Genomic DNA, 26,694 nt, shown 5'->3' with positions numbered 1-26,694 from the left:
TTGAGGCAAGTTAAAGTACCTGGTGTCCTGTTAAAGTCATATCTAAGTAATTACTGGTCAAATTTACACCAAAAGTTGATGGATGATGCATCTTGTACAAATAATGCACTTTCTGCTACCTTTACCATGCCTTTTACAGTCACAATTGTAGTTAATGTAGGAGAGTTGTGCGTCTTCAAATTTCGTGAATTTTCACCCCAAAAAATGCATCCTCTGTTTTAGACAACTATTCAAAACACAATCCATGATCTGTTTCTATTTAGGAGGAATTCCGACGACTTTACACCCAGTTAGAAACACTCAAACAGCGAAACATGAAGATCGGAAACCGCCATCTGCAGCACAAGTTGTCGGCCATGACAGAAGCTGCACAGAAAGAGTCTCCGAAGAATTCGCCTTCCTCCTCCCCTTTGTTAAATGGCAAAAGAGTCATTATTAATCTAGACTTGTTTAAAGAGTCGTCTCCATTATGACCATATTAATCATTATTCACGTGTTTATTTTTTTCCTACTTCGTTTTTTTCTTTACGACAAAGCTGTTCCATATGTATGTATATAGCCAAATATCCAATTCATTAAATCGTTTTATGTACATGGCGATTTACCTTCCGAGTCGGTTGAGGTATTTGTTATTTTAATTACTTCTTTTAAGTGCTGTAATCGTCATCAACTCTGCAGTATTTGTTCATATTGATCTTTTTTTATGTTTTCAACTTTTTAAACTGTTGACTCGATAGTTTCTCCCCATAAACAAGAATTATATGACGTCAGTATTGGTGCCAGGTGTTCAGGGGTAGTTTTTTTTTTAAATATTTAAATTTATATACATATGTTGTGCAATATAATTGACTTTTTATGCTGTATGTTGTTTCTTGCCATTAAACATTGTTATCGACTTGCCATAATGACCAAAAAATTCAGGTAAGAATGAATGTGTCCTTGAGATTTTGTATATCATGGTCTTTCCTCGTATTCCTAAGAAAGTGTATGAATGGGTAAATTAGTAGATTTCAATTTTAAGAATGGAGTGGTAGTGTTTTGTTTTGAATGAAGTCAACAGCATGAACAAGTGAAAACCATTAACAATGCATGCTTTTGTAATTAATATTATTGAGTTGTATAGAAATCAAAAAATGGAAATGGTAATAAAGTTACATGAATTGCATCAATTCTTCAGAGTCTTGTATTTAATTTAACACATGCACTCTTTAATCAAAACTATCGGTAAAGGTTCTTAAGGACTTCGCTTTAGTTGCATTTTCCCCCAGAATTGCGTTTTTTATAAGCATGATTGAGAGTATCTAACTGCATGATTTTCTTGAAACTAGTAGATCAGTGGGCAATATTGTTTTGAAACATTATTATTATTATTAAAATACATACACAATTAAGTAAAGAATGAGGATAAAACAATGCAGCTGTATTTCACAGTGTTTAATACATGAACATGTTAGTTTTTCAATCACATCAAAACCCGAATGTAAAAAAAAACAACACCTAAATTTGTGTTTTTGAAGATTTTGAAGAAAAAAAAAATCAAACATCATTTCGTAGTACTTTGCAAAGTAAATACATGAATGAAATCTGATTCAATTCTTTGATCTTTGAATCTATACATTTTATATACCCAAGCATGGTTTGTTACTCTATTAAAAAGAAAAAAAAAAAAAAACATTTCACCATTTCTTTTTGTTTCATTTCTTTTTTCTGTTTAAATAAAAATTAATTTATGGATTCCATGTAAAGTATTACCTAAGGCACACCACACGTGTGTAAAGTTGAGCTAATTTATCACAAAGATTCTGACCAACAACTGATGTAATACCAACACGTGCAAAAATTGAGGCCATGTCTCTGTTTTGTACGTGTACCTAAAATCCTTTACGTTAAAAGTCTATCGCTTTCCTTGGAATAAACAAAAAATAAAATTCCATTGTATTGCCATAATAATTTAAAAATATCTCTAAACACAGTGACAGGTATATTAAACAACGGGCATAAATTGATTTCATTATGCTAAAATTTGTGATAAAAATAATTTTGATCAAAATATACAGTAAGTAACGAACTGATATATAATTTAATAGAAAATGTTTTTGTATTACTGAAGTTAACGGGAATCATTCACAAAAAAAATACAAACTTAATGTATGATTTAGACAGTGAAGGAAACTTAAAATCAATCTCAATCTTGTTAATTAAAATCCTAGTATTGATAACAATAAATCGGTTTGAAAACAAGTCAGTCTAAATAGGAAAAAAAAACCCCCAAAAAACCATAGATATATATATATTTCACTCCATATGAAGGACTCTGTCTATCTGTGTGTCATAGCTACTCTCAAGTTCTTTTCTTTTTTTTGTCATCGTTAATGTTAATGTGACAATTTGGAATTTATAAAATGTCAGAGAATATCTGATGAGCTTCTAAGAATCAACATATCCATTAGTGTAAATCATGAGTGCATTTGCACAAGTTCCCCACTACCAAGTGCAACAAGTGCCAAAAAATTTAAATACAAGTTTAAGTACAATGGCCACAGTTAAGTCATATGTTGTTCATATATATTTTGCATTGTCGGCTGATAGTTTGATGTGTTGAAAAACTTGATTTACATGTACAGAACTTGTACATGCACAATCTATGAAACTTCTCGGTTTAGAAGACATGTTAAAAATCATGATGACTTTCATGTTGCATAAAATGTTACACTAGTGCAATACTATTACATGATCGTGTTTCTTTTAATTAAAGGACAGACTTGATAGAAAACAATAAATCAAGTTAAAATACAAAAGTTTTTGACATTCTTGCCTTTGCACATGTAACGCTTACACACATTTGTTTTTTTCTACGGACCCCCTGTCACTAAGGAAAAATGTATTTTGGTGGGCATATTTAAAACAAAACAGCTTTGCCTTATATTAAAATGGGTAGAATATTTCATAGTTTCCAACTTTTCAGTGTGGAGTGCACAGAGAGTCCAATAAGAAATCAACAATACTATTTTATTAGATGAGTACATTGTCCTTTTAATTCTAAATATGGAAGTTTTCACTTTTGTCCGATTCTGCCTTCACAGTATTGTGTGCATTTCAAAAGTAGTTTATTATTAAGCAAGACTTTATACAAGCAGATCTTAAAATACTTGAATGAAAATCCATCTGAACTTTAATAAAATATTATGGAGATGTGCATAAATAATTATGGCAACAGAAATAATTTATAACAATATCAAAGTATTAAAATCATATAAAAATAAAACAATAATAATACATCATCTAGTGTAAAATATGAAGTATTGGTCAACACAATCAACCACTCCCGGAGGTCTTCTGTTGTTACACACAGTGCAGATATGATTTGGAATATGCAAACTTTGGTGTACTGAATGGTGAGAACCACTTCCAGCTGAAGGGGTGGCCAAAGGTGGCCTTCAGGCTCAGCCAGTAGCCCTTCTTTTGGTGAGAGTCATCATTCTTGAGACTCTCAATACCCTAGAGAAAAAAAACAACAAATTGATGTTTAATGCACCACAAACAGCAGTGTAAAAGTGCATTTAATACAAAGTCTTCAGAAGTTTGCTTGGTGATTAGACATGGCTATTAATTTAAAAGAAATTTAATTTAAGTCCTGTGGTATGATACCCAAAAGAGTTACCAACTAGTCTAAGAGTAGAAAGATGAACATTATTGTATATAAGTTGACCAATGTACTTGAGTCATGGAATATAAGCATGTTTTTCCCCTTGAAGTCTTTATCTTGAATCTGAGCAATCTATATCTTTGCAAACAGTGAACAACTTAAACAGTAAGTATTATTCCAAAATGAATCTTTAATGAAATACACAATGTTTGATCATATTAAAATGATCTTTAAAAACTAACATGCCACCTCATAAACGATTACAAGTAGACTAACATGCCAATTCAGAAACTACAAGTAGACTAACATGCCAATTCAGAAACTAACTTACTGTTTCATCTGAGCAAATTGCTGACACTTGAGTGCCACACATAATGGCGGTGAAAATCCCAAAAAGAAGAGCCTCAAAAATTAGAAATATGAGAAAAACTGTGGTGGCTGGAGGAGACACCCCTGAGCATGCTGGAATAATAATCAGTAATTATAAGCATGTAATAAGAACAAAGTAAAGATTTAAAGACTATTGAAAGAAAATTCCATGAAGAATGTATGAAGAAATGTATTTGTAAATCACTAAAAACAATCCTTAATGGCAAATATCTTTATTTATATTTCTACTTTACAGTGAGTTAATTTACTGTTTTATGTCAAAATAGACAGACTGCCATTTGGAGTGTGAAAATGAATATCAAACACTTGTAATTAATAGACATTGGGGTAACCTCAACTTTTATACGTACACTTACTTTTCCATTCTCTCCCCACGCAGGTTATAAAATGATGAATGGACATGTACAGGGCATGGAATGATATAATACATATATACATCTGAAAAACAAAAGCAGAAAAAAACTTAGGAGTATGAAATATTAATGACATGTTCAAAATACAGACACTTCTGCTAAATGCTCGGTACACTTAATATACAACATTGTCTACTATCAGGATGGAAATAAAAAGAGGACTATCATTTCACAAATATGCATATTAATTATAATACATGTATCTGCTTGGCATGCATGGATGATAAGATCAATGTGTACATTTTTCAGCTTGCACCTTGAACAAAATGAAATAGTGTACCTGTATATGCATTCAAAAAATTGTTCTCAGCAAAACAATTTTCTCAAATTTAATACTTACCGTAAATAAAACAAAAAATTTTTGGTTACTTTCTCCTACACAGTTATTAACCCAAGGACAGTGGTGGTCCATTTTCTTAATGCATCTTTGACAAACACTGAAAAGAATAACCAAGATGTCAAAAATATATAAACTAGTCTTTATGCATTTATATCTACTTGAAATATTAAGTTACTGCCCTGCATAAAAGCAAATTTTTTACTTTTACTGTTGGTGGTTTTTAAAAAGTAAGAAAGATAAAACAATTGTTTACAAAGCTTTTTGCTGAAAAAATTTCATATATGCTAAATAAAAGAGATATGCTCTATAAAATAGATATGTTAAATAGATATATATATATATATATATATGTTTAAAAAAAATCTGTTAAATCAACAACATTTTCCATTACATTTATAGTTTAAAAAATATTGCAAAGGAGAAATATTATCATAATGTCATTTTTCAAATTTTCATCATATTAGATATTTCTGCAGTCTTCATTAAAAAGCATAAGATTATGTGCTTTTATCATTTCTGTCATTTATCAGTATGCTTCTAAGTAAATAAAAGTACTTTAAAATATGATCATTATTTGTAAATAATTTTTTAGAATCAACTTTGATATGTGGGCCGGTTTGGTATACAGTAATAATTTTCTCCAATAAACTCCAGCTGCAGTGTCCCAAAAAAGTTTAAATTCCTATTAGATTTGGTGTTAGAGGAGAAAGGGTGGGTTTGGTAAATTTTAGAGATCGAGTCAACATATCATAATCAGTAACCATTACCTGCAGTGATGAGCCCTGTCCGGTTTTATGGAGACACATTTAGGACATTTGAATACAACCTGTCCGTCTGCTAAATTCAACCGCTTGATATTTTCCTGTGTTGCATTTCCCTTTGGCACAGCACCCTTTTAAATAAAGAAAACAATTTTAGTGTTTGTTCATTTCTCGAGAGATACAGTACATATAATTAAGACACTAGTTTTGGTACAGCAGAGGTTCATTTACATGTATGTACAACTTTGCACGTGGGTTGATCCAAGTCATAGAATTATTTGATAAAACATTGCTTACAGGTATTTGGTTTAAAATTTTCTAATACATTTAAATACAATGTAAAATTGTGCAGTTTACTTCACAACATATTTGGTACCTTTAAACACATTTCTAACCATTGACTGTATTGAACATACTTCTAAGACTTGTTTAATTGGTTAACCAGTCTTCAATTCAGAGAAAGACCCAGCGACAGAGACAGACCTAGAGGATCAAGCTAGTACTTACCGGGTCAGTCAGCATACACCGCACGTGTGACGCCACTGCCATGAAAGCAAAGAACTGGAATATGAGGCCGTTTACTATACTCCATGTTGTATTAGGATTGTGAAGAAGCATGACAAAGTTTACGACGTATTCTGCGTATAGGACCAGCAGCCAAGTGAAGATGGCACACACCCATCCGCAAATGTCCTTGACACACCACAAATTGGGGTCGGTCATCAACCAGGCCAGGCCCAGCTTTCTACACAGAGGTCCCAGGTTAATGGTTGTCACTCCATCCTCTACTGGACCCTTGTGTCGGGATTTCAGTGTCTTGACAATAGGTCCCTTGGGCTCCCCATTTTCATTAAGTCTAAAATGGATAACATAAAAAAAAATTAATCAAAATATTTTTTGCTGAAAAGTCAGAATTTTATTTCAAAGTAAAAACAATATTTGATCATATTCCCTGCAAATGACTTGTAAATTTCATTAATAAAGAAATCCAATACAACAATTAACACACCATGTACTCTCATGAATGCACGCCCAATTCGGAATTTTTAATGGTTAGAAGTTAATTGCCTTAATAGACTTGTTGTTGAAATGGTAATATTCTTCATGTATATGAATCAATATTGAATCATATCTTACAGAGACGTAACTAGAACTTAATTGATGACTATGAGGTATCATCATTCTGTTTTTCAATATACTATGTAAATTACAACAACAAAATTAACGACCAGATTTGAAACATGACTTGTCCTATTGCTAAGAAAAGAACAAACAATGTATATTATGATCATTTTAAAGGTCAATCTATTCAGTTATTTTGGGAGTACCATATTTGCTATTTGTTTCACAATTACATTTACATACCCCATGCAAACTATAAACAAACAAACATATATAATCACTGTATTAGACCATGAATAAATGTGTTTGAATGAATAATCACTTTTGCACAAATATAGCTTCACCCAGAGAAACATGAAACAGCCTGTTACATTCATTTCAGAGAATTGTTTATCGGCCAATTTAGTTTTGCTTGCATATTTGGACTGACCCCCTCATCATATCTGGGGACAGTGATTCACAATTTATGTCTGAAAAATGTTCCCCAATTACTGTTTGTCACTTGTCAGTTATACTGTAAATTACTAAAATCAGGGTATATGTCTCATAAAAAAAAATTAATGTGGTTTTGGACACCTGCTGATATTAATGTGGATAAAAATACATTATAATAAAAATATTTTGACCAGTTTAGAATTTTCAAATTTTACAATATTTGATCAGATAAAAGGTTTTAAATTTTTTGGGAAAAATATAAATAAATAAAAAAAATGAAGCGTTGTTTAGAAAGATGTCAAGAGGATTTTTTCCAGAAGTTCGTTTTGAATTTTTAACTTGTATATAAAGTTGTGCAATTTTGGTAAGAATATATAGTAAAATTTAATAATGTAGTGCAACCTGCAGGAAATCGGGTTTGCTGTGTTAAAAATTGTTTTACCTGTGTTTTAGGTGTTAAATCAGTGTGTTGAGACGAAAAATGACAAACAATGGGGTTTTGTAGCCAGCAGCACGCTTATTTTGTTTCAAAATTAGCCCAGATTTCCTCTGAAATGTTCTACTGCCTCAAAACAGTGACCCATTTATAATAGATTGGACCGTCTAAACTGTCCAGAAAATTTTCAGCAGATCAAATACGATGTAGTATTCATCGTCGTAAACAACAAAATCTTCTACGGGTGTGAATTTCAAATAAAATCGGTTGTTTAGGCCCTTGTGTTACAGTAAGAAAATATTAAGCACAATTTATGTCCAAAATTGAGAAATATTGATACGAAAGCGGAAATCAGCCAAGATGTATCACTCACGTAAGTTAGATTAGAACCAGACCATGCTATATTAGACAAAGGAGAAAAAAAAACATGATCTACAAAATTTGCAGGAAAAATCGGGTCAAAAAATGATACAGTAAATGATCGCTGTTTTCTGGTTATAGAACATTTCCACATATTACGACATCCAAATTAATAGAATACAGGAAACGGTAATAATATACACCCTGTTACGTTACTATTTTCATAAATTGTATGAAATAATGATGTTTTCTCTACCCCACCCCCCAGAGGCAGGGTCATCAAATTTTTTGCTGACATAATTTCTGGGGTCCACATGATATTAATTAATTTGCGTCATTTTATACATTTTCATTCATCACTTGTCAATTTAAAACTAAAAAATCACTGAATATCAAAACACCGTGTAAATGCATACAATATAACTTTGATCATATTTTCATAAATCGGTGGCCACCGTGTACACCTTGGTGTTAAAAAATCGCTCATAACTTTCTGAAATGAGTAGATATCTTCATAATTTTCTTTTTTTAAGTCACACAACACAATGAGTATTAATCAATTTATTAATGTTGATTTTGTGATAACAAAAAATGAGTTTTATTGCAGGTGTCACTAGAGTATTTCACTGAAGGTTCACGTCAAAACATGGCTGAGGCGAAATAATTCCCGAATTTTCCTTTGAATTTGGGGCGTTTCCGCTCGAGACAGGAGCTGATTTTTTTTATGAGATGAAAAACAATGTGTAAGAGGTCTAACTATCCCAGTTTTGCAATAATGCGAGGTCATTTGAATGTTTGATGCGTTGCGTGTTGTTTCCGGGGGGGGGGGGGGGGGGGGGGGGGGGGGGTGAAAAGGCCCGGGCTTGATTTTCAAGCACACGTGTAACTTCGAGGTAAACAAAGTCTTACGCCTTGCTGGATGCACTTGTGTATTTTGCTAGAAAATTGTAAATGAAGCGTTGTTTAGAAAGATGTCAAGAGGATTTTTTCCAGAAGTTCGTTTTGAATTTTTAACCTGTATATAAAGTTGTGCAATTTTGGTAAGAATATATAGTAAAATTTAATACTGTAGTGCAACCTGCAATGAACAGTTAATGTTTACATTAAGCAATAAAAAGTTACTATACATAGTATACTTATTCAAATTATATACCAGTAATGAAATATTCCTGTGGCTACAATCAGATATGCTGCTATGCAGTGAAAAATCTTATAATTTATTAAGCTTAAATCAAATTTCATGAACTAGAACAATTTAGATTTAAAGTTACAACATATCTTTTTTATATTTAGACCATATTTAATCACATATGAGAGATTTCAATTACTTTGTTGTTCTTAAAGATAAAAAAAAAATATGTTTAATAAGATTTTATAGCAACATATAAACACTGGAGATCTACATGTAGCACAAGCAAAAAATCAAATCAGAAACTCGCCTGTCATGGGAATCCTTCATTTGATTATCTGCTGTACTATTTTGAGCCCCTCCATTTCTATGGCGTCTGTTATAACAAGTAAAATAAATTAACACTGTAATTAGTTTTATAAATGCAGATAAATTTTCAAAATGCAAAACTTTGAATGAAGGAAAAAATAGAGAGACATATCATATGATATTCATTTAGCTGAACACAACTATCATAGCTAGATCATCATTCGAAATGTTTCTCTATGTTTCTGTGTGTTTTTATATCCCATTCACCATGCAGAGTACTAAAACACTCCAAAAATGAGTAAACTGCATAGAGGAAGAAGAAGATCCTCATCCTTCTTCTTTAACCACTATATAAGCCTCTAACTTCAATGAATTTTCTAGATCAATCAGTCTGATGCAATAATTTTGCATTTCAAACACACAGAAAATCTATCATTAAACCGGGTCCGTAAGACATCTGTCATTTTAATGATAGAACATTCTATCTAGCATGCACCCAGCCCTCGCCGAGTACCATTTCTCGCCAATGCATTGTTATGTTATTTATCAACACAGAAAATTAAACACAAAAAATATTATTATTAAACAATGCACTGGCGAGAAATGGTACTATATAGGTGAGATCTGTTGGCATGCCAGGGGTACTACTAAACAGAGAACTCTAGAGAACTTTAGAGAACTCTAGAGAACTCTGGAGATTTTTTCATATTTAAAGTATTAAGAACCTATTTTTGCATTTTATATGATAAAAAAAGTTGTATTTTAGTCGAAATATATATTTAAAATATTTGGATTTAAGTAAATATTAATTATTTCACACAAAACATCAAGTTGGGGGAGACTAAATTATTCAAAGGATCTCGATCCCGAGCAGTTTACAAGTCCATTAAAATTACTCTTTTTTAAATTCTTTCAACATTTAATACAATTCTTAACATGAATTTTATTTAAGGTTAATTATATTTTATAATTTGTAGCGTTAGTGTCTTTATTTTCCGTTTGTGATTTGATTTTAATTATGATACTGACTTTTTGCTTGTCGTCAACTTCAAATCTTGATACTTTTACGACTGAGTGTAATAAAACAACTCTTCTCCATGAATATGCATTTATAAATGAACAATCGAAAGAATATCCGAGATCCACTATGACACTAGAAATTATTAATATGAATTAAGTGATATAAAGGCTTTAAAAATAGTGCATAAATTGCCTTTTCCTTACAGAAGAAATTAAAGGGGCATGTTCACGATTGTGGTCAAATTCTATATTTCTGTTTTAATTATTTACAATATGCTTTAGGAATACATTTTTAATGATCAAATGAAATTTAAGAGTCATTCGTTAACGGTAAAAAGCAAGATACATTTTTTCTTTACAATGATAATAACGTACGTAAGTTGTTTTATTTATAACAACAGAATATGATCATTGAAATGTGATAGCTTAATATATATTATTTTGTGTTTTTACGTGCATTATTATACCAATGGCTTGAGGTAACCTGTATATAGAAACAATGTCTAAATGACATTAGATCGGGATCGGAGTTTGACGATCACGCCGACTAGATTTCCTTCGGGAATTTGTCTTTAATTAGTTTAAAATCAACTTTAATGAGTTTATGTATGTAGTATAACATGTACGTTACTGAACAGATACATGCATAATAAAGCATTTATTAGCCCTTTTAAATGAAAAAATCCCAGAGTTCTCTAGAGTTCTTTAGAGTTCTCTGTTTAGTAGGACCGGCATGCCAGGATAGATAATAAATTATGGCTTAATTAAGCCTACTTTTGTGTCGTGTTCGGCTTTAATACAACTTTTTATTTCAGATTAGGATTTACGAAACCATATGGCCAGCCTAAAAATCTTAGTCATTATCAAGATAAACAGCTCAAGTTCACACCTGTCACTGACAGTTCTTTACCTTCCGTTTAAATTTAACAGTGTTAAACTTAATCAAGAAAATAATAAAGAATTCAAATACCCACGGTTGCTATCTTTGATGAGACAGCTTAAGATAGAAATACCCTTTACCAAATTAAAAGGTTATATCACCAGTTTCTTGAAGTTTTTTGAACAGTGGAAGTCTCATCTCAGTGTGATTGTCAAATGAAATTTAAGAGTCATTCGTTAACGGTAAAAAGCAAGATACATTTTTTCTTTACAATGATAATAACGTACGTAAGTTGTTTTATTTATAACAACAGAATATGATCATTGAAATGTGATAGCTTAATATATATTATTTTGTGTTTTTACGTGCATTATTATACCAATGGCTTGAGGTAACCTGTATATAGAAACAATGTCTAAATGACATTAGATCGGGATCGGAGTTTGACGATCACGCCGACTAGATTTCCTTCGGGAATTTGTCTTTAATTAGTTTAAAATCAACTTTAATGAGTTTATGTATGTAGTATAACATGTACGTTACTGAACAGATACATGCATAATAAAGCATTTATTAGCCCTTTTAAATGAAAAAATCCCAGAGTTCTCTAGAGTTCTTTAGAGTTCTCTGTTTAGTAGGACCGGCATGCCAGGATAGATAATAAATTATGGCTTAATTAAGCCTACTTTTGTGTCGTGTTCGGCTTTAATACAACTTTTTATTTCAGATTAGGATTTACGAAACCATATGGCCAGCCTAAAAATCTTAGTCATTATCAAGATAAACAGCTCAAGTTCACACCTGTCACTGACAGTTCTTTACCTTCCGTTTAAATTTAACAGTGTTTAACTTAACCAAGAAAATAATAAGGAATTCAAATACCCACGGCTGCTATCTTTGATGAGACAGCTTAAGATAGAAATACCCTTTACCAAATTAAAAGGTTATATCACCAGTTTCTTGAAGTTTTTTGAACAGTGGAAGTCTCATCTCAGTGTGATTGTCAAAATCATTTAAATGTGATTTTGCGGCTATTGCTTTCCGCACGAAATACATCATGCTCATTTAACTGATAATTACTTGTTCAAGTGCTCTTCTTCATCCATAATCACACTGTATATGACAAGACCGGCGACTTCAGATGTGTTTAGCAACAGATAGACCCAACATCAACCATCGCCATTTCCAATTACAATTTTAAACTGTATCATTCGGATAATTACGGACAAGATATATATATATTCAGAATAATTTTCTCTTAATATTTTTAATTTTATTGAATTCATCGATAAATCTTATATAATGTAAGTAAAATATCCTATTTCAAACAAAAAGTATCAAAATTATGAATATTTCAATTAAAAGAAATATGTGAAAGGATTATTTTTTGTCATTTTAGACCGATTGCTTTTACACAAAAACAATGACGTTTACACACTTCCGGTTTGTGTATTGCAATGGAACCACGAGTCTTTGAAATATTATTTTTCAGTTGACATGGCAGAAGTTGATTTGAGCGATGCAGAGAAAATTTTTATAAAACACGGTGTACAGGTGATGTTTATTTTACTTTTTTAAAACCACACTTCGCCAATATCTTTTAAGTCAATTGAACCTGTGTTCAAACCCTATCAGATTCAGAGGCTACTTTAGTGTGTTACATACATGTATGTCAATAAGTAACAGACATACATATGGAAAACATTTTCATATGTGTTATTTAGTGAATTATGTCAAAAAGATTAATGAAGTAATGTTATATCAAACATTTACATACATTTTAGGACAACTGTCGAGAAGATGGAAGGGGATGTGAAGATTATAGACATATAGAACTTGAAACTGGACTTTTGTCCAACACAACAGGATCAGCACGTGTGAGACTGGTAGGGAAATTCAAAGGATAAAGGAGTTTGATACGTTGTTTAGATTATCTAACTGTATATTATAATGCACCTTACATTAGCCTAGTGCTGAAACGAATGTTCGAATATTCGCGAATGAATAGTAAATTTCTAATATTCGAATGTATATTTAGCATTCGAATATTCGATCACATGTTAAACACCCATATCAAGCACTGTAAACTATGCAACATCCTGTTATTTCATTTTACTCGGAACGAAAGTAAATATAAAGCCATCTATGACTGCCATGCTTGGTAGAGTCTATTACTTAACCCAGTAATAGACTCTTCCGCCATGCGTATTTGTCTTGAAAGTAAAAGCAGGGTTTACATCGAACGATTTCAATTCATGTCAGATGCTGAAGAAAAAAATTGCTTAACTGTTTGAACGAGTGTGAGCTACGGAGAGTTAATATCGAAAGGTACATCGAGAGTTTTTTTTAAAAAGATACCTCGATATCATTTGTTTTTTGTTTTTTTAAATAAACAGAACATTTCCGGAGTTATGAGCGTTATCAGTTTTCTGTTTAATACTATATCAAACATGGCGGAAATATTTGGACCGACTTACGAAGTTACGTATTGGTCTCATCCAGGAGTCAGGACTGCAGTATATTATTAAAGAAGTTATAAATCTTTTGATTGTAGTTGATGGAAATTTTTAAAAAAGCAGTATATTATTATTTGCTTAAAAATTAAATGCGCACCCAATTCAATGGATACTCATGCATTAAGTGTCAACTTCGAACTGACATGTTTAAGCAGTCTACACATACACCCACTTAGTAATACTAACTATCATATATGCTTAATACATTGTCTATGACGTCTACGAATATTCGAATACGAATCGAATAGCACTCACAAATATTCGAATACTGATTTATGGTATTCGTTTCAGCACTACATTAGCCCAAGATCGCTGTATGTAAGCCTGAGGATCGGCTTGAGGACTACTAGTATATACAGCGACAGGGCCAGTATAGGATGCAATATAAAGAATGCAATGCCATGATTTTCATATCATATTATACATAATTATAGAAAATATCAAATAAAACAAGACAAGGCATGTTGGTGTGATGAATTATTCAATTACTGTTCTCTTCAAACTGATCAGTAAATTTTTCTGTCAGTTCATGCCAGCTCTTTGCATACAAAGTTGACATCAACACAATCATTTGCCATCATACTCTGGATCAGAATTAAACGAGTACCAATTTTCTAAATCTTAATCACCAAAGTCTTCAGAAAGAGGTGTTATGTAAATTTTTAGTGTTATATTATGTGATCTTATTACTGTACATACCAATCTCATAATTTGGTAAACAATTAAAGAATTTTCAGATTTTGGTATGTTATCATTGGAATTGTTCTCAACATTTGACTTTGTAATGTAATGAAATATATATGTAATTTCACATAATTTCAAGGCAAATACAGACATTCTTGCTGGTGTAAAAGCTGAACTTGGAACACCTTCCCCAGACAAGCCTAACAAAGGCAGACTAGAGTTTTTTGTTGATTGGTAAGTTTAGAAAAGGCATATAGTAAAGCCCTACCTTGGTTGAACTGTCTATGCAACAAAGTTTTTGATTCATTTTTAATATAAAGTCAACAACTACAAAAACTTTTGAATGAAAGTTTTTCTTTATTTTTCGTTTTTATTCAGTTCAGCTAATGCCACCCCTGTGTTTGAGGGGAGAGGGGGAGAAGAATTAGCAGCAGAGATAGGAAACATTTTAACCAGAACATATGACTGTCCAAGTTGCTTTGATTTGGAAGCCCTATGCATCATTCCTGAGGAACAGTGCTGGATCCTCTATGTTGATGTTCTTGTAAGTTTGATCAGAAACAGTCATATATATCTCTAATGTTATCCGTCAATCGTGTCATGTATTAATGTGCATTAATCTTTATGTTGACTTTTAAGCATAAAGTAAATTCTGTTCTTGTTTTTCAGCTACTAGAGTGTGGAGGAAACTTGTTTGATGTGGCCTCTATAGCAGTAAAGGCAGCACTTTATAACACAAAGTATTTTTACTTATTTAATATATTTTTCATTGTATGAATTGAAGTTTGACTTATTGCTCTTTGCATTATTCATGACTTATTGCTCTTTGCATTATTCATGATGTTCATGAAATAATGCTTTATACATCTGAATGCTTTTTTTTTTTTTTTAAAGAATTCCAAAGGTGACTGTCAGCAGGGACGAGGGTCTTGTGGAACTGGAGATTTCTGACGATCCTTATGATGTACAGAGAGTTGAGGTCCAGTCAGCACCTTGTATTGTCACAGTGTGCAAGGTATTGATAATCTCTGATTATTGCACTGATAAAAATAATTATTGGGGGGAATTTTATGTTTGTGTCTTAAGCATGCATGTGGGGGTAAATTTTGCATAAAGTTACACGTTCGTATTTAAAACTATTTTACTTGGTGATTTGTATTATGAAACTTGTTCTGATCATTGTGGAAATACTCATAAATTTGACTCATGCTAGTAATTCCACAAACATGTGACTAACCCTAATTTTGAGTACTTCAATGGAGTATGTCCATCCGATATACCGGTAATGATTTTGATCAGTCAATTTAATAATGCCCATGTCCATGAACTAAAATTGTTTGTTGATCAGTATATGACTCCTGTGAAATTGCTGTAAAGTGCATATTTGCAGGAAATTCCCATTCCATTTTTTTTCTCTCTGGGAGTTATGTCCCTTTTATTTTATGCATTCATTGCCATTTGTTATTTTCAGCATGATTAAGGTGGTATGGGACACATCCATGTTGTGACATATTTCAGATCGAAATAAATAATAAAATCAAGTTTTATTTTATAATTCTTCCCCCCCCCCCCCCCCCCCAAATTGTTACCAAACAACATAGTGCAGTTGGTTGGAGCGTTAACTACTTTTTCTTTTTTTTTTCTTTTTTTTTTGGGGGGGGGGGGGGGGGGGAGGTGTAGTATTTTTCTGCAGTTCATTGCTTAATAGTGACTAATACACAGATGTACATGTATCTGGGGTATATGTTTTAATATTTAATGTTTGCTATTCATGAACAAAATCATTACTCCTAACTTTTGAACTCAAAACTAAAAAACAATTTTTTAAAAAGGCTGAAATTGGATAGAGAAGGATGAAATGTATAAATTATATCCAAAGTTGAAATACATCTAACATTCACTATTTTTATGAAAAATAGCCTAAGCCTTTATTCTATGATATTGTAATGAAATTGTACATTTGGGAATCATGAATGACACTTGATTTTTTGCTCACTGTTATGTGCTTAAGCTATACCCCTGGCGTTGGCGTTGGCGTCAGCGTCTAGACCTGGTTAAAGTTACTAAGTCTATTCTATCTAAGTTATTGATAGTCCTATCTTCACCAAACTTGCGTGGAAGATGCATCTTATGATACTGATGCACCTGACAGGCATGAATGCTGAATCAGAGCCATAAGTTTTGGATGCTGAAGGAGGTTAAGGTTTTTAGAGCTGGTTAAAGTTTTTGGAGCAGGTGCCCTCTGATGATGATATCTTAGTTGTTGCTGGTCCTAACTTCTCCATTCTTGCATGGATGGTGCATCTTATGATACTTGTGCACTTGACAGTTTTGAATGCTGAATCTGAGCCAAAGGTTTCAGATGCTGGATGAGGTTAAGGTTTTTTACCTGGTTCAAGTTTTTAGAGCAGTTAGGTGCTCTTTGATAGAAAAATCTTTGTTATTTTTGGTTCAATCTTATCAAATTTGAATAAATGATGCATCTTGGGATTGTGATGCACTCCCCAGGCAGGCTTAGATGCTGAATCAGAGACATAGGTTTTAGATGCTGGAGGAGGTTAAGTTTTTTGGAACAGGTCACATGTTTAATAGATGATAGTACTACATGTATTTCAAACTTGCATGGTTCGTTTAATTATAAAAAAGAATCACATAGGTAGCTTCGGGTACAGAGCCTGATCTTCATTATCAAGGATGCTAAAAAAAAAACCTCCTACCTCATTCAAACTTGCATGATAGATGTGTTTGTTGCAAGATATTACATGATTCTTATGATGTAGTATTGTATGAAATGGTACACATTTGTATTATACATGTATGTTACAATTTTATGTCATATATTATATTGTAAAAATTTATTTGATACAATATGATACTATATCATTTTTTGTATATTATGATATGATATTGTATTATATAATATATTATTGTAGCACATGATATTGTATAACAGAATGTTGTATCATATGATATGATACATTGTATTGAATTATATTGTATTATATGATACAATATCATATTATGTATCATATATGATACAATATCATACAGAACAATATCATATGATACAATATCATAATTTATAAAACGTTATCATACTATATTATGCAATATTATATCATACGTTACAGTATTGTAATGTATTATGTGATATGGTATTGTATTATATGATACTACAGTAAAACTCAGTTTTAGCGAAGTCCTAGGGACCTATGGATTTACTTCGTTATATCCGTAATTCGTTATATCCGTATAAGGAATTCGTAATATTAACTATAGCAAATTCACTATATACATGTATTCTTAGACCAGACAATAATCGAGGCTTAGAATAAGAATACATCACTTTGATACCGTTAATAATTGGATTGTAAGTCGAAAAAATTATATGAAAATAAATTCATTCAAACTATTATGTTAAAGGGTAGTGCAAACTTTTTTAAACTGAAAAAACATTCATTATAAAAGTGTTAAATTTTGTTATAATTCACCTCTACGGGACTCAAAATCAGTTCCCTATATCCGTAAATTTGTTATATCCGAATTCGTTATAACCGTAAAAATTTGCAAAGATTTGTTAAGAATTTTACCGGGGACTCAAAAAGACTTAGCTATATCCGAGAATTAGCTATATCCGTGTTCGTTCTAAATGAGTTTTACTGTATATTGTATTATATTTTATGAAATTGTTTTTCTTTGCAAATGGAATAATGTATAACACGATACAATATTGTATCATATTACATGAGGCAATATCATATCTTGATATGATGTTATATGTTATGTTACATTATATTCAGTACTGCCTTGTCTCAGTGAATTTTTAATTTTTGATAACCTACGTTTGTCATTTTCCCCCAATTTGGACAGATTGGTCACTCTCATGTTGTGGATGCTAGTTTGAAGGAAGAGGCTTGTTGTTTAGCAAGGTATGTTTGATTAATACTCAATTTTTGATACATCCTGTCACATATGAGTGAGCTTAAAGGCCAAGGTTTTAATTGTAAGTTCAGGTGAAGGATCCAGCTTAACTGATAAAGGTGTGAAGCCTCAAATGAAATGCACTCTCTTGTGTATAATTATGTTATCAACTGGTGATGAAAGCTTTATTTATTAAGTGTTTGGAATATCTAGAGGTTGAATGTAGTCATATGTATGTGTAGGAAAATCAAATTGCTGAACATTTTGAATAGTTTAATTGTAACATAAATCAATATTGTACATACAGTGTATATACATGTACATTTGAAATCCAGTCGCTTTATAAAAACCCTCTTCTTTGATACAAAGCCTTGTTAGCCTACATTCAATTTCATTTAAATGTTGTTTATGTAACGTTCCATATGCTAAGAAGCAAAGTTTTCATCATGTTTATTGTTTAGATGTGTATATTTACAGGATACGATAAATTTTTTTGGAATAATGCCCCTCTTATTAAGTCATTTGTCATACCTAATGCATACATTTCCATTGTTAATGTTTAGCATAGTCAAGCATTGTGGGAGCGTGAATTATGTGAATTTGCTCTTATTTTGCCTTTGATTCATACTCAGGCTGACAATGGGTGTGACTGAGAGGAGAACGGTGACAGGAGTGAGGAAGGAGGGGAGTGGCAGCCTGGACCCCGCTAGCCTGGAGGACATGATGCAGGTTATTTTGTAGCCAATGACACGTCTGAACGTGTCATCTGAAAACATCAATCTTCCCAAGTCAAGGATTTCTGATTCCCTTCTCTCCTCACAAACCCATGACAGAGATTTAACTAAAAAGAAATTGAGTTGGAAAATAAACAATTTTTATTTGATGAAGGCCTTAATATCATTATTGTTTTATATTGTTTTATATTATACATACTGGTATTTTATATTATATTTTCTGATAAATTGCTTTACAAGCAGCACAAATCAGTAGGTGGATGATGTTAGATCATGCAGCCCTAACTTTTTTTTAGCTAAATATGTCAAGGATATTGAGGAGAGAAGCAGATCTGAAACTGAGGAAGATGGCTGAAAGTAACACCAAACAAATTAATTTTTTAATTCATATCAGCACTTTTCATGTATATAATTATATTATAGTAATGAAATCTTGCAGATACTAGTAAACATCCTGTTATTTGCTCATAAAAATATCAACATAAAATTTATACATTTTATATGTCCAAATCATGTGTCCTGGAGGCTCAAACTGGAATAAATAAGAAAAAATGCTTTGAAATTATCTCATAGAACAGAATGGCTACAAGTTTAAAATAAGAAATAAATCCAACTCAGACAAAAATAAATAAGAAAGGTGTTTAGAAATTATCTCATACATCAAAAAGGCTACATGTTTTTAAATAAAAGAAATAAATTCAGACTCGTGGTGTTTGAGATTTTAAGATATTAAGAAATACATGTCATTCATTTTCAATGAAATTATACATATAACATAGCTTGCTTGTTTTCAAGTGAGCAGTATTGTTTTTATCTTCCTTAAAGTTATGAATAAATTACTCCAATTGTCAATATCTTGTATATACTTTAATAGTTTAACCAAGTAGTAATATTATTAATCAGGATTTCCAAAGGAAAAATCCAGTGATTGAAATAATGAAAATAACAGATGGACAGTTGCCAAAATGTTCCTCTTATTGAATGGATAAACTGCATCTGCAGAATGGATATTAATGCATCTGCAGTGGTCAAAGTATCTGGCTCGTAAACCGCAGATCACGAGTTCGAAACTACCTGGGGGTTTGGTTCATATTTGCTGAATTAAATATTTGAAAATTACAATTTTAATCCAAATCTTCTTATGCATCATGCTCGCTATCATGATCAAGTAATATTTGTGGAATTTACCATTGTGAGCCACCTTAAAGAGATATATAAAAGGGAAATAAGACCCAAGAGTCTGACTTTGTTAATTTTAGTTCTCCTTTTCACTTTCAGACTGGAAAAAGAGTTGGCGAACTTCTTAATAAAAGTTTGATGGACTCACTATTAGAAGAAGAACGCCAAGGATCAAAGAAAAAGCCTGTCGGGTTTTTGAAATAATTGTAAAAGTGTTAGAAACTTGATTGAGCTGCCAGTGGTACCATTGAGAAGAATGCCTCATTACCAAGTCTAAAACACGTATGTGTGGGAGAGATATCATGAATGGACATAAATGAAGAAAATGATGCAAGTTTGGGTCCAAATGAGAAAAGTAAAAAAATTAACCAGAGAAGTGAGATTTTGACTCTTAATATAATGGTTGTAGTAACTGAGAATTGTTTGAATGAAATTGTAATAAATGGTTATAAATCGTACAGTACAACTTGTTTATCTTGAACTTGGATATAGCAAAGTTTTCTTGAGTCTACGGCAAAATTGTTATCAAATCCCTGCAAACTTTGATCATCATAACAAAATTGGTTATAATGAATTTACGGATATAGTGAATTGACTTAAGTCCCACAGAGGAAAAAAAAAAAGCGAAAGGATGACTGCACTTTCGGGCATTCGATATTTGCGAGAAAATAAAGTTTTAAAAGAAGAATTTTTCTTTCAATTGCAGAAATGGCCAATATCTAAACTGCAACTGACTTTAGGTAATTGTGTCACATAAAAGTATGTTGTTACCAAGTACGAATTTGTTTTTCATAGGCGTGGGTCATCAAGATTTCTTGAATCTCCATACGATAATGAGGACGCCCAGTTTTTTTTACCGACTTCATACGTAGTCAGCGCATGTTTGTCTATTGTTCTCCGTTTAACAATAGTTGTTTATTTGCATCATCTAAGTCAAAGGGAGGTAGACAAACATGCGTTCATGGTTTAAATGAGAAAAAACTGCTTCTTCTTAATTTCGCTTTTTCTGTTGTAAATCACAAGGGTTGGTAAATGTTGATTATTATAGCTCACAACGTGATTTATTTCTCACTTCAGGTGACTGTGAATACAAAATTCTATCACGTGACGTGTAATGTAGCGTGTTGTGTGCTAACTAAAACAATGTTTTCGAACAAGTTGAGTTGTCAAGCATTGATTTTAAGTTTTCTTGTTTGGGATAAATGTAGAATAGTTTTCATCTGAACTGACATCAGTGTATGTCTCATTCTCTCACCAACTGAGGCCGTGCTACACAAGCTTCCTCTCAATGATTCTTCTTTACACTTTGTGTAGTAAAGCATATAGCAAAGTAATGTATACGTGCCAAATGGTACGCAAAACAGTAGGCGACTACAAAACATCGGAATTAACGTATTTCCAGAATAATTTGTTTCTCTGTTGTTTGGTCACAATTGGGGGGTGGGGGGCTACATATTAGGAATTTATACAGAAAATCTTCTCAAAACCCTTTGAGTAGAAAAGCTGTAACTTTAGTAGAAGCATTCCCAGGGGTAGGGTGGGGCCACAATTAGGAGGAGGGTGTAAAAATTTTACATTATTTAATATATTTTAATTTTTTTGTTACAGACTAATCAAATTGAAAATTAAAACTACCTTCCGCTTCCCGGTTTTCAATGAGTACATGTTTCACGCAACGTATCAAAAAACGGGAGAACGGATGGAATTTTCGATTTTAATTAGATTGACATACATTTGTAATATATCATATTACCTTGCTGAAGTAGATCGGGCAAAAACTAAACAAAATTATATCCTGAAAAATCAAAGCGTTCAGGCCACGCCTACCTCATTAGTAATTAAAAGCGCGCGAACCGTTCACAAAGCATACCGTGCAAGAAGCGAACCGTTCCGTTCACAAAACGAACCGTACCGTTCACAAAACGAACCGTACCGTCCACAAAGCGAACCGTGCAACTTTTCTGGGTCTGTACCTAGAGGTTAAAGTGTTCGAGTCACCGTTCTACCGGTAACCTTTTTTTTAATCAAATTTGATCTCAACTTTATCTGTTATTCTATCATATTCATCGTGGCCAAATTTTCAAAAACTTCGCAAAAATGAATGGATACCATCAAAAAATTTCTTTTCATTTTATTTCATTTATAAAGTTTGAAGGATAAATAACACTTTTAGGATGAAAAAATGACACTTTGAGGCTGAGGATCAGACAACCTATCTTTAGAAAAATTCTAAAGTGTTTAAGGTGGTATCATAATGGGACATATGTCGATATTAATGTAGATTAAAATACAATATCATTATATACTTTTATCGGTTTAGAATTTTCAAACTTAATATACATGTACAATATTAATCCAAACATAGCTTTTAAAAATATTTGGAGATTTAAAATTGTAAAATTATAAAACCCCCGGCGAGATTCGAACTCATGACTTACAGATTCGTAGTAAAGCCTCTAATCCACTGTGCTACGCCGCTAGGTGACAATTACGGGAAAGAAACTACGTATACGTATACACTATAATTACACTTGGTTTTGTTGTTTATTTCGATAAACAATACGTCACAACATGGAAGTGTCCCATACCACATTAAATGTCAAGATATACTAGTATACTCTGCTTTTGTCTGTCCCAGGGTACTGTTTTTGTCATGTATATTTTTAATTTACTGCGCAGCGGCCACCCGGTAAATTTAAAATTTACAACCTGACATTTCCGTCCCTTTTTGACGAGTTTAAAAAATATACACATACCTGTCAATGACGTAGAATTGAAATCGATGTAAGGAAAAAAATCCAAGATTTCTTCATTGACATTTCATGAACTCGTATTTTAACCCGGAGAGATTAACGTGAACGATAAGAAATTCTGACGGAGATTTTATAATTGGAAATGTTTACATCTTTCATCCTTTCGAAAATACTCGGAACACATCGCACAATTTTTCAATGTTATTATCCGGGCATTTTCATTTGTTTGCAATGCAAAGTCCACGTAACCTTTCTATTTTAGGCTGTGTATTGAAACCCTAAGAAGTAGAGGAGAATTTTCAAGAGAGAAAATCTGGACTTTTTCCGTTCTATTTGATAAACGTAGTTTGGGCACAAAAATATTTATAATTATAGAGATATTTAGCAAAAACGTGATGGAGGCAGAAACTTGGGACAGAGTATAAGTTGTCAAAATGTTTTGTGTTTGATACTTAAAAGTTCTAAAGCTTCTTTTGGCTATTGCTGCTCGGGTGAGCGATGTGGCCCCTGTGCCTCTTCTTTTGGTATGCACTCTTTAAACGACAAGCTAAAACTAAAATTAATGGGGGGTTTTATGGCTCAAATAAGTAATTAAGTGTGGGCAAACTGAAATGATTTATTTCTAAAATATCACGAAAGTATGATTAGTTGGTCAGACATGATATAGATCTAAACGTATTTAAAGAGTGATATGCTATCTCTGGTAATAATCCGTATTAAACTTTGATGTTTACAGAGAATGACTTTCAAATCGTAATTTCTGTCTGACGTTTGCAGTCTGATCATGACGTCAAACAGTTGTTTTTGAAAAGGTAACATTTTGATATGAATGTTAAAAAATTAACATGAAAGTACGTGTTGTCTAACATGGTCAGGCCCCGTTCCCTGGCCAAGAAAATCCAAAAGATCATGTTACGTGTTTATCAAGCGAAATGATCTAAAATACATTGAAACTGATATAAAAACAGTGTTGTAGCCAATCTTTATGGCTATTGTAAATAAGAAAATGAATATGTGCAAATATTCAAACTCTTTTTGTTTTTAAGTAAATAAATTCTATTATCAGCTTGCCGATTTCACGGGATATATATTATATGTAAAATTAATGATTTCATAAATACAGATTCACAGATTTTTTTTTGTTTATGTTTTTGGGAGTTGATTTTAATCAAATCTCCTATGCAGTTACTCTGGCAAACCGAAAGTGAAACAGTGTTTGGACCTAAGCACAAATCATCACCGCTGACAAGATATAGTTCTTGAAAATTATCGATAAATTCGATGTAATGTATCTTGAAGCATTGGTTTTTAAGAAACCTATATATGAATACCTTGAAAATAGTCAGATGTTAAATAGTACGAACAATTTAGATATTTTTTGCAGGCGTTTGTATTCATACGCCAGTGTTCAATAAAGTCTCGTTCAACCATCGGCTGTCTCCGTAAATCTCCGACAAGCAGAGAGTCATTCTATATTCAGAGGTCGCGTCATCACGCTATCACGTGACCTGGTGTACACATTCTCTTGCTTGTAGATTAACGGAGACAGCCGAGCATCTGGTTGAACGAGACTACAGTTCATTATTGCTTTCATCCATACAATTTTTTGAATATATCTTTAATCATTACACAACACGATTCATACGGGTTTTTTCTCACAATTCTTGTCGGAAAAGTCCGAGAATTCATATTGTAATCAAAGTACTGATCGAAGTACTGACGGGAGTTGATTTTATCGATTGTAATTTATTTTAAAATCAACGATATGTTATTTTGCATGGCAAGTAAATTCCTATAAGTATTTGAATTACGCACATTCTTATAATATGAATCCTACAGGAATTTCGTGAAAATCCAATATCAATCATGTAATATTCAAATATTTATTCCATCAATCATGTAATATTCAAAGAATTATTCCATCAAACTACATGAAATAGTTATGAGAAATTGTATGGATCCAAGCAAAATTGAACTCTACTCTGGCGTTCAACCAGACTCTCATCTCCGACAAGAAAGAGAGACCCTATGCTTGTCGGAGATTTACGGAGACAGCCGAGCGTCTGGTTGAACGAGACAATATTGAACTCTGGCGTAGGAATACATAAAATGTACGACTTCAAAAAATATCTAAATTGTTCGTACCATTTATAATGTGACTATTTATAAGGTATCTATAAATGTGTTTCCTTGAAAAACAATGCTTAAGAACTCATTACATCGAATTTATTGATTAGAACTAAATGTTGTCAGCGGTTTCACTTTCGGTTTGCCTGAGTAACTGCATAGGAGAGTTGATTAAAATCAACTCCTCAAAATGTGCATAATTCAAAGACAGATTATAAACTAGTTGCCAAGCAAAGTAACATGTCGTTGATTTTAAAATGAATAATAATCGATAAAATCAACTCCCGTCAGTAGTTCAGTACTTTGATTATATGCATAACATCATACAAAGTTACCGAGTTTTGTTCCAGCCTCTCTTCAAGTTTAAAACGATAAACAGTTACATTTAACTCTTATATCTATATCTTGACATAGCTTTAAAATGATGTCATGGTAATTTGTAAGTCATTAATAGAAATATTTACATTTAAGTTAAAACTGGAAAAAATTCTTGAAAATAAGCGTTTATAGAAATACAGTTTCTAATATACATGTATTGTTTGATGGATCATGAATCATTAGCAATGTTTCACTCGATCCACAAAGATTGACGCCACGGAAATTCATGAAACCAAAGCGTTAGTTTTATATCAACAACTGCCAGAATTCTTTATTTGAGTAATGTGTCCATTTTATTTAAGTAATCCTCAACATTTATATATATATTGCATATAAAATAATGCATTATAATACCTCATTATGATCATTCTATCCAGGCTTGCTGTATTTAGGGAAATATTCGCCTCGTTTTATTTACGCTCCTTTCGCCCTCGTCGCAGCGGGCGAAATTAAAACTGAGCGAACTCCAATGTCTCAAATTATCTCTCTTAAAACACAACTGTGTCTGCACGAATTCAAGACGTGGCGAAATTTTTTGCAAGTGTAAACTGGCGAAAATTACACGAGACGAAAATGACCCTGTATACGGTAATAGATATACACTTACTGGTTTAAACATGACACGTTGACAGCAGCATATTTAAACAAGAAAATGCTTTCTATGACGAATCATGCGGGGTATAAAGCAGAAAAAATACATAACCGCGTTAGAGGGTCATGTTATATTTTTTTATACATAAAAAAGCTAAAACAAGCAGCCAAATTGTCTCGTATGGGAATCTGAGTCTGACATCATCATGATTATTTTGTGTAGACTATGATTTTTCTTAGGTCTATGAAGGTTTTGACCAATCAATGAACGGGGCGTGTAGATTTCAGTCCAGTCAGTTTCAGTCGCTGTAGGTTTTGACCAATCGATAAACGGGACATGTAGATTTCAGTCTGTTTGTCTCTATTATATAGTACTGTAAATTCCTTATATTACGCGAGTACTTAATTCCGCAATCTCGCTTGTTTGTATCAAATCGCGAGAATATAAAATCGCGAACGTTGAACGTTTCTCCTTATTTCTTGTAGTTTTCAACTGTCAGAAAATAATGGCGAGATTTTAAAATCCGCGAAGGATGCTTCTCGCGATTTTACGCGGATATTAATTCCTCG

General features: G+C 32.3%; 3 protein-coding genes across 6 annotated transcripts in view; 2 read left to right on the top strand and 1 right to left on the bottom strand.

The window, feature by feature from the left end:
* Positions 1 to 1,518, top strand: part of LOC105329680 (probable G-protein coupled receptor CG31760) — a 51,264-nt gene extending 49,746 nt beyond the window's left edge. For both annotated transcript variants that reach the window (XM_066079175.1, XM_011431021.4), the window contains one exon: positions 264 to 1,518. In XM_066079175.1, the coding sequence (XP_065935247.1) occupies positions 264 to 473 (210 nt within the window). In that variant the 3' untranslated portion in view covers positions 474 to 1,518. The remainder of the gene's footprint in view (positions 1 to 263) is intronic.
* A 15-nt stretch (positions 1,519 to 1,533) lies between these two features.
* LOC105329652 (palmitoyltransferase ZDHHC3) lies at positions 1,534 to 12,476 on the bottom strand. Of its 3 annotated transcripts, none has more exons than XM_011430978.4 (8): positions 12,322 to 12,476; positions 9,343 to 9,408; positions 6,058 to 6,406; positions 5,557 to 5,681; positions 4,790 to 4,886; positions 4,387 to 4,474; positions 3,978 to 4,108; positions 1,534 to 3,498 (listed from the first exon to the last, which is right to left on the bottom strand). In XM_011430978.4, the coding sequence occupies exons 1-8, from the start codon at positions 12,345 to 12,347 to the stop codon at positions 3,343 to 3,345; spliced, it is 1,038 nt and encodes a 345-aa protein (XP_011429280.3). In that variant the 5' UTR covers positions 12,348 to 12,476; the 3' UTR covers positions 1,534 to 3,342. The 3 variants fall into 3 exon arrangements, with proteins under 3 accessions (XP_011429280.3, XP_011429281.3, XP_011429282.3); XM_011430979.4 differs by having other exon boundaries at positions 4,393 to 4,474; XM_011430980.4 differs by lacking the exon at positions 9,343 to 9,408 and having other exon boundaries at positions 12,322 to 12,460.
* A 159-nt stretch (positions 12,477 to 12,635) lies between these two features.
* LOC105329651 (exosome complex component RRP42) lies at positions 12,636 to 20,733 on the top strand. The gene is made up of 9 exons (XM_011430977.4): positions 12,636 to 12,795; positions 13,026 to 13,127; positions 14,581 to 14,675; positions 14,820 to 14,985; positions 15,111 to 15,181; positions 15,336 to 15,456; positions 18,312 to 18,370; positions 18,995 to 19,091; positions 20,375 to 20,733. Exons 1-9 carry the CDS (start codon positions 12,739 to 12,741, stop codon positions 20,477 to 20,479), a joined length of 873 nt encoding a protein of 290 aa, XP_011429279.1. The 5' UTR covers positions 12,636 to 12,738; the 3' UTR covers positions 20,480 to 20,733.
* The last annotated feature ends 5,961 nt before the right edge of the window (positions 20,734 to 26,694 follow it).

Source organism: Magallana gigas, chromosome 3 (assembly GCF_963853765.1).
Source record: "Magallana gigas chromosome 3, xbMagGiga1.1, whole genome shotgun sequence".
NCBI lineage: Eukaryota > Metazoa > Mollusca > Bivalvia > Ostreida > Ostreidae > Magallana > Magallana gigas.
The sequence above is the reverse complement of the archived record's forward strand: the minus strand, read 5'-3'. Positions and strand labels throughout refer to the sequence as shown.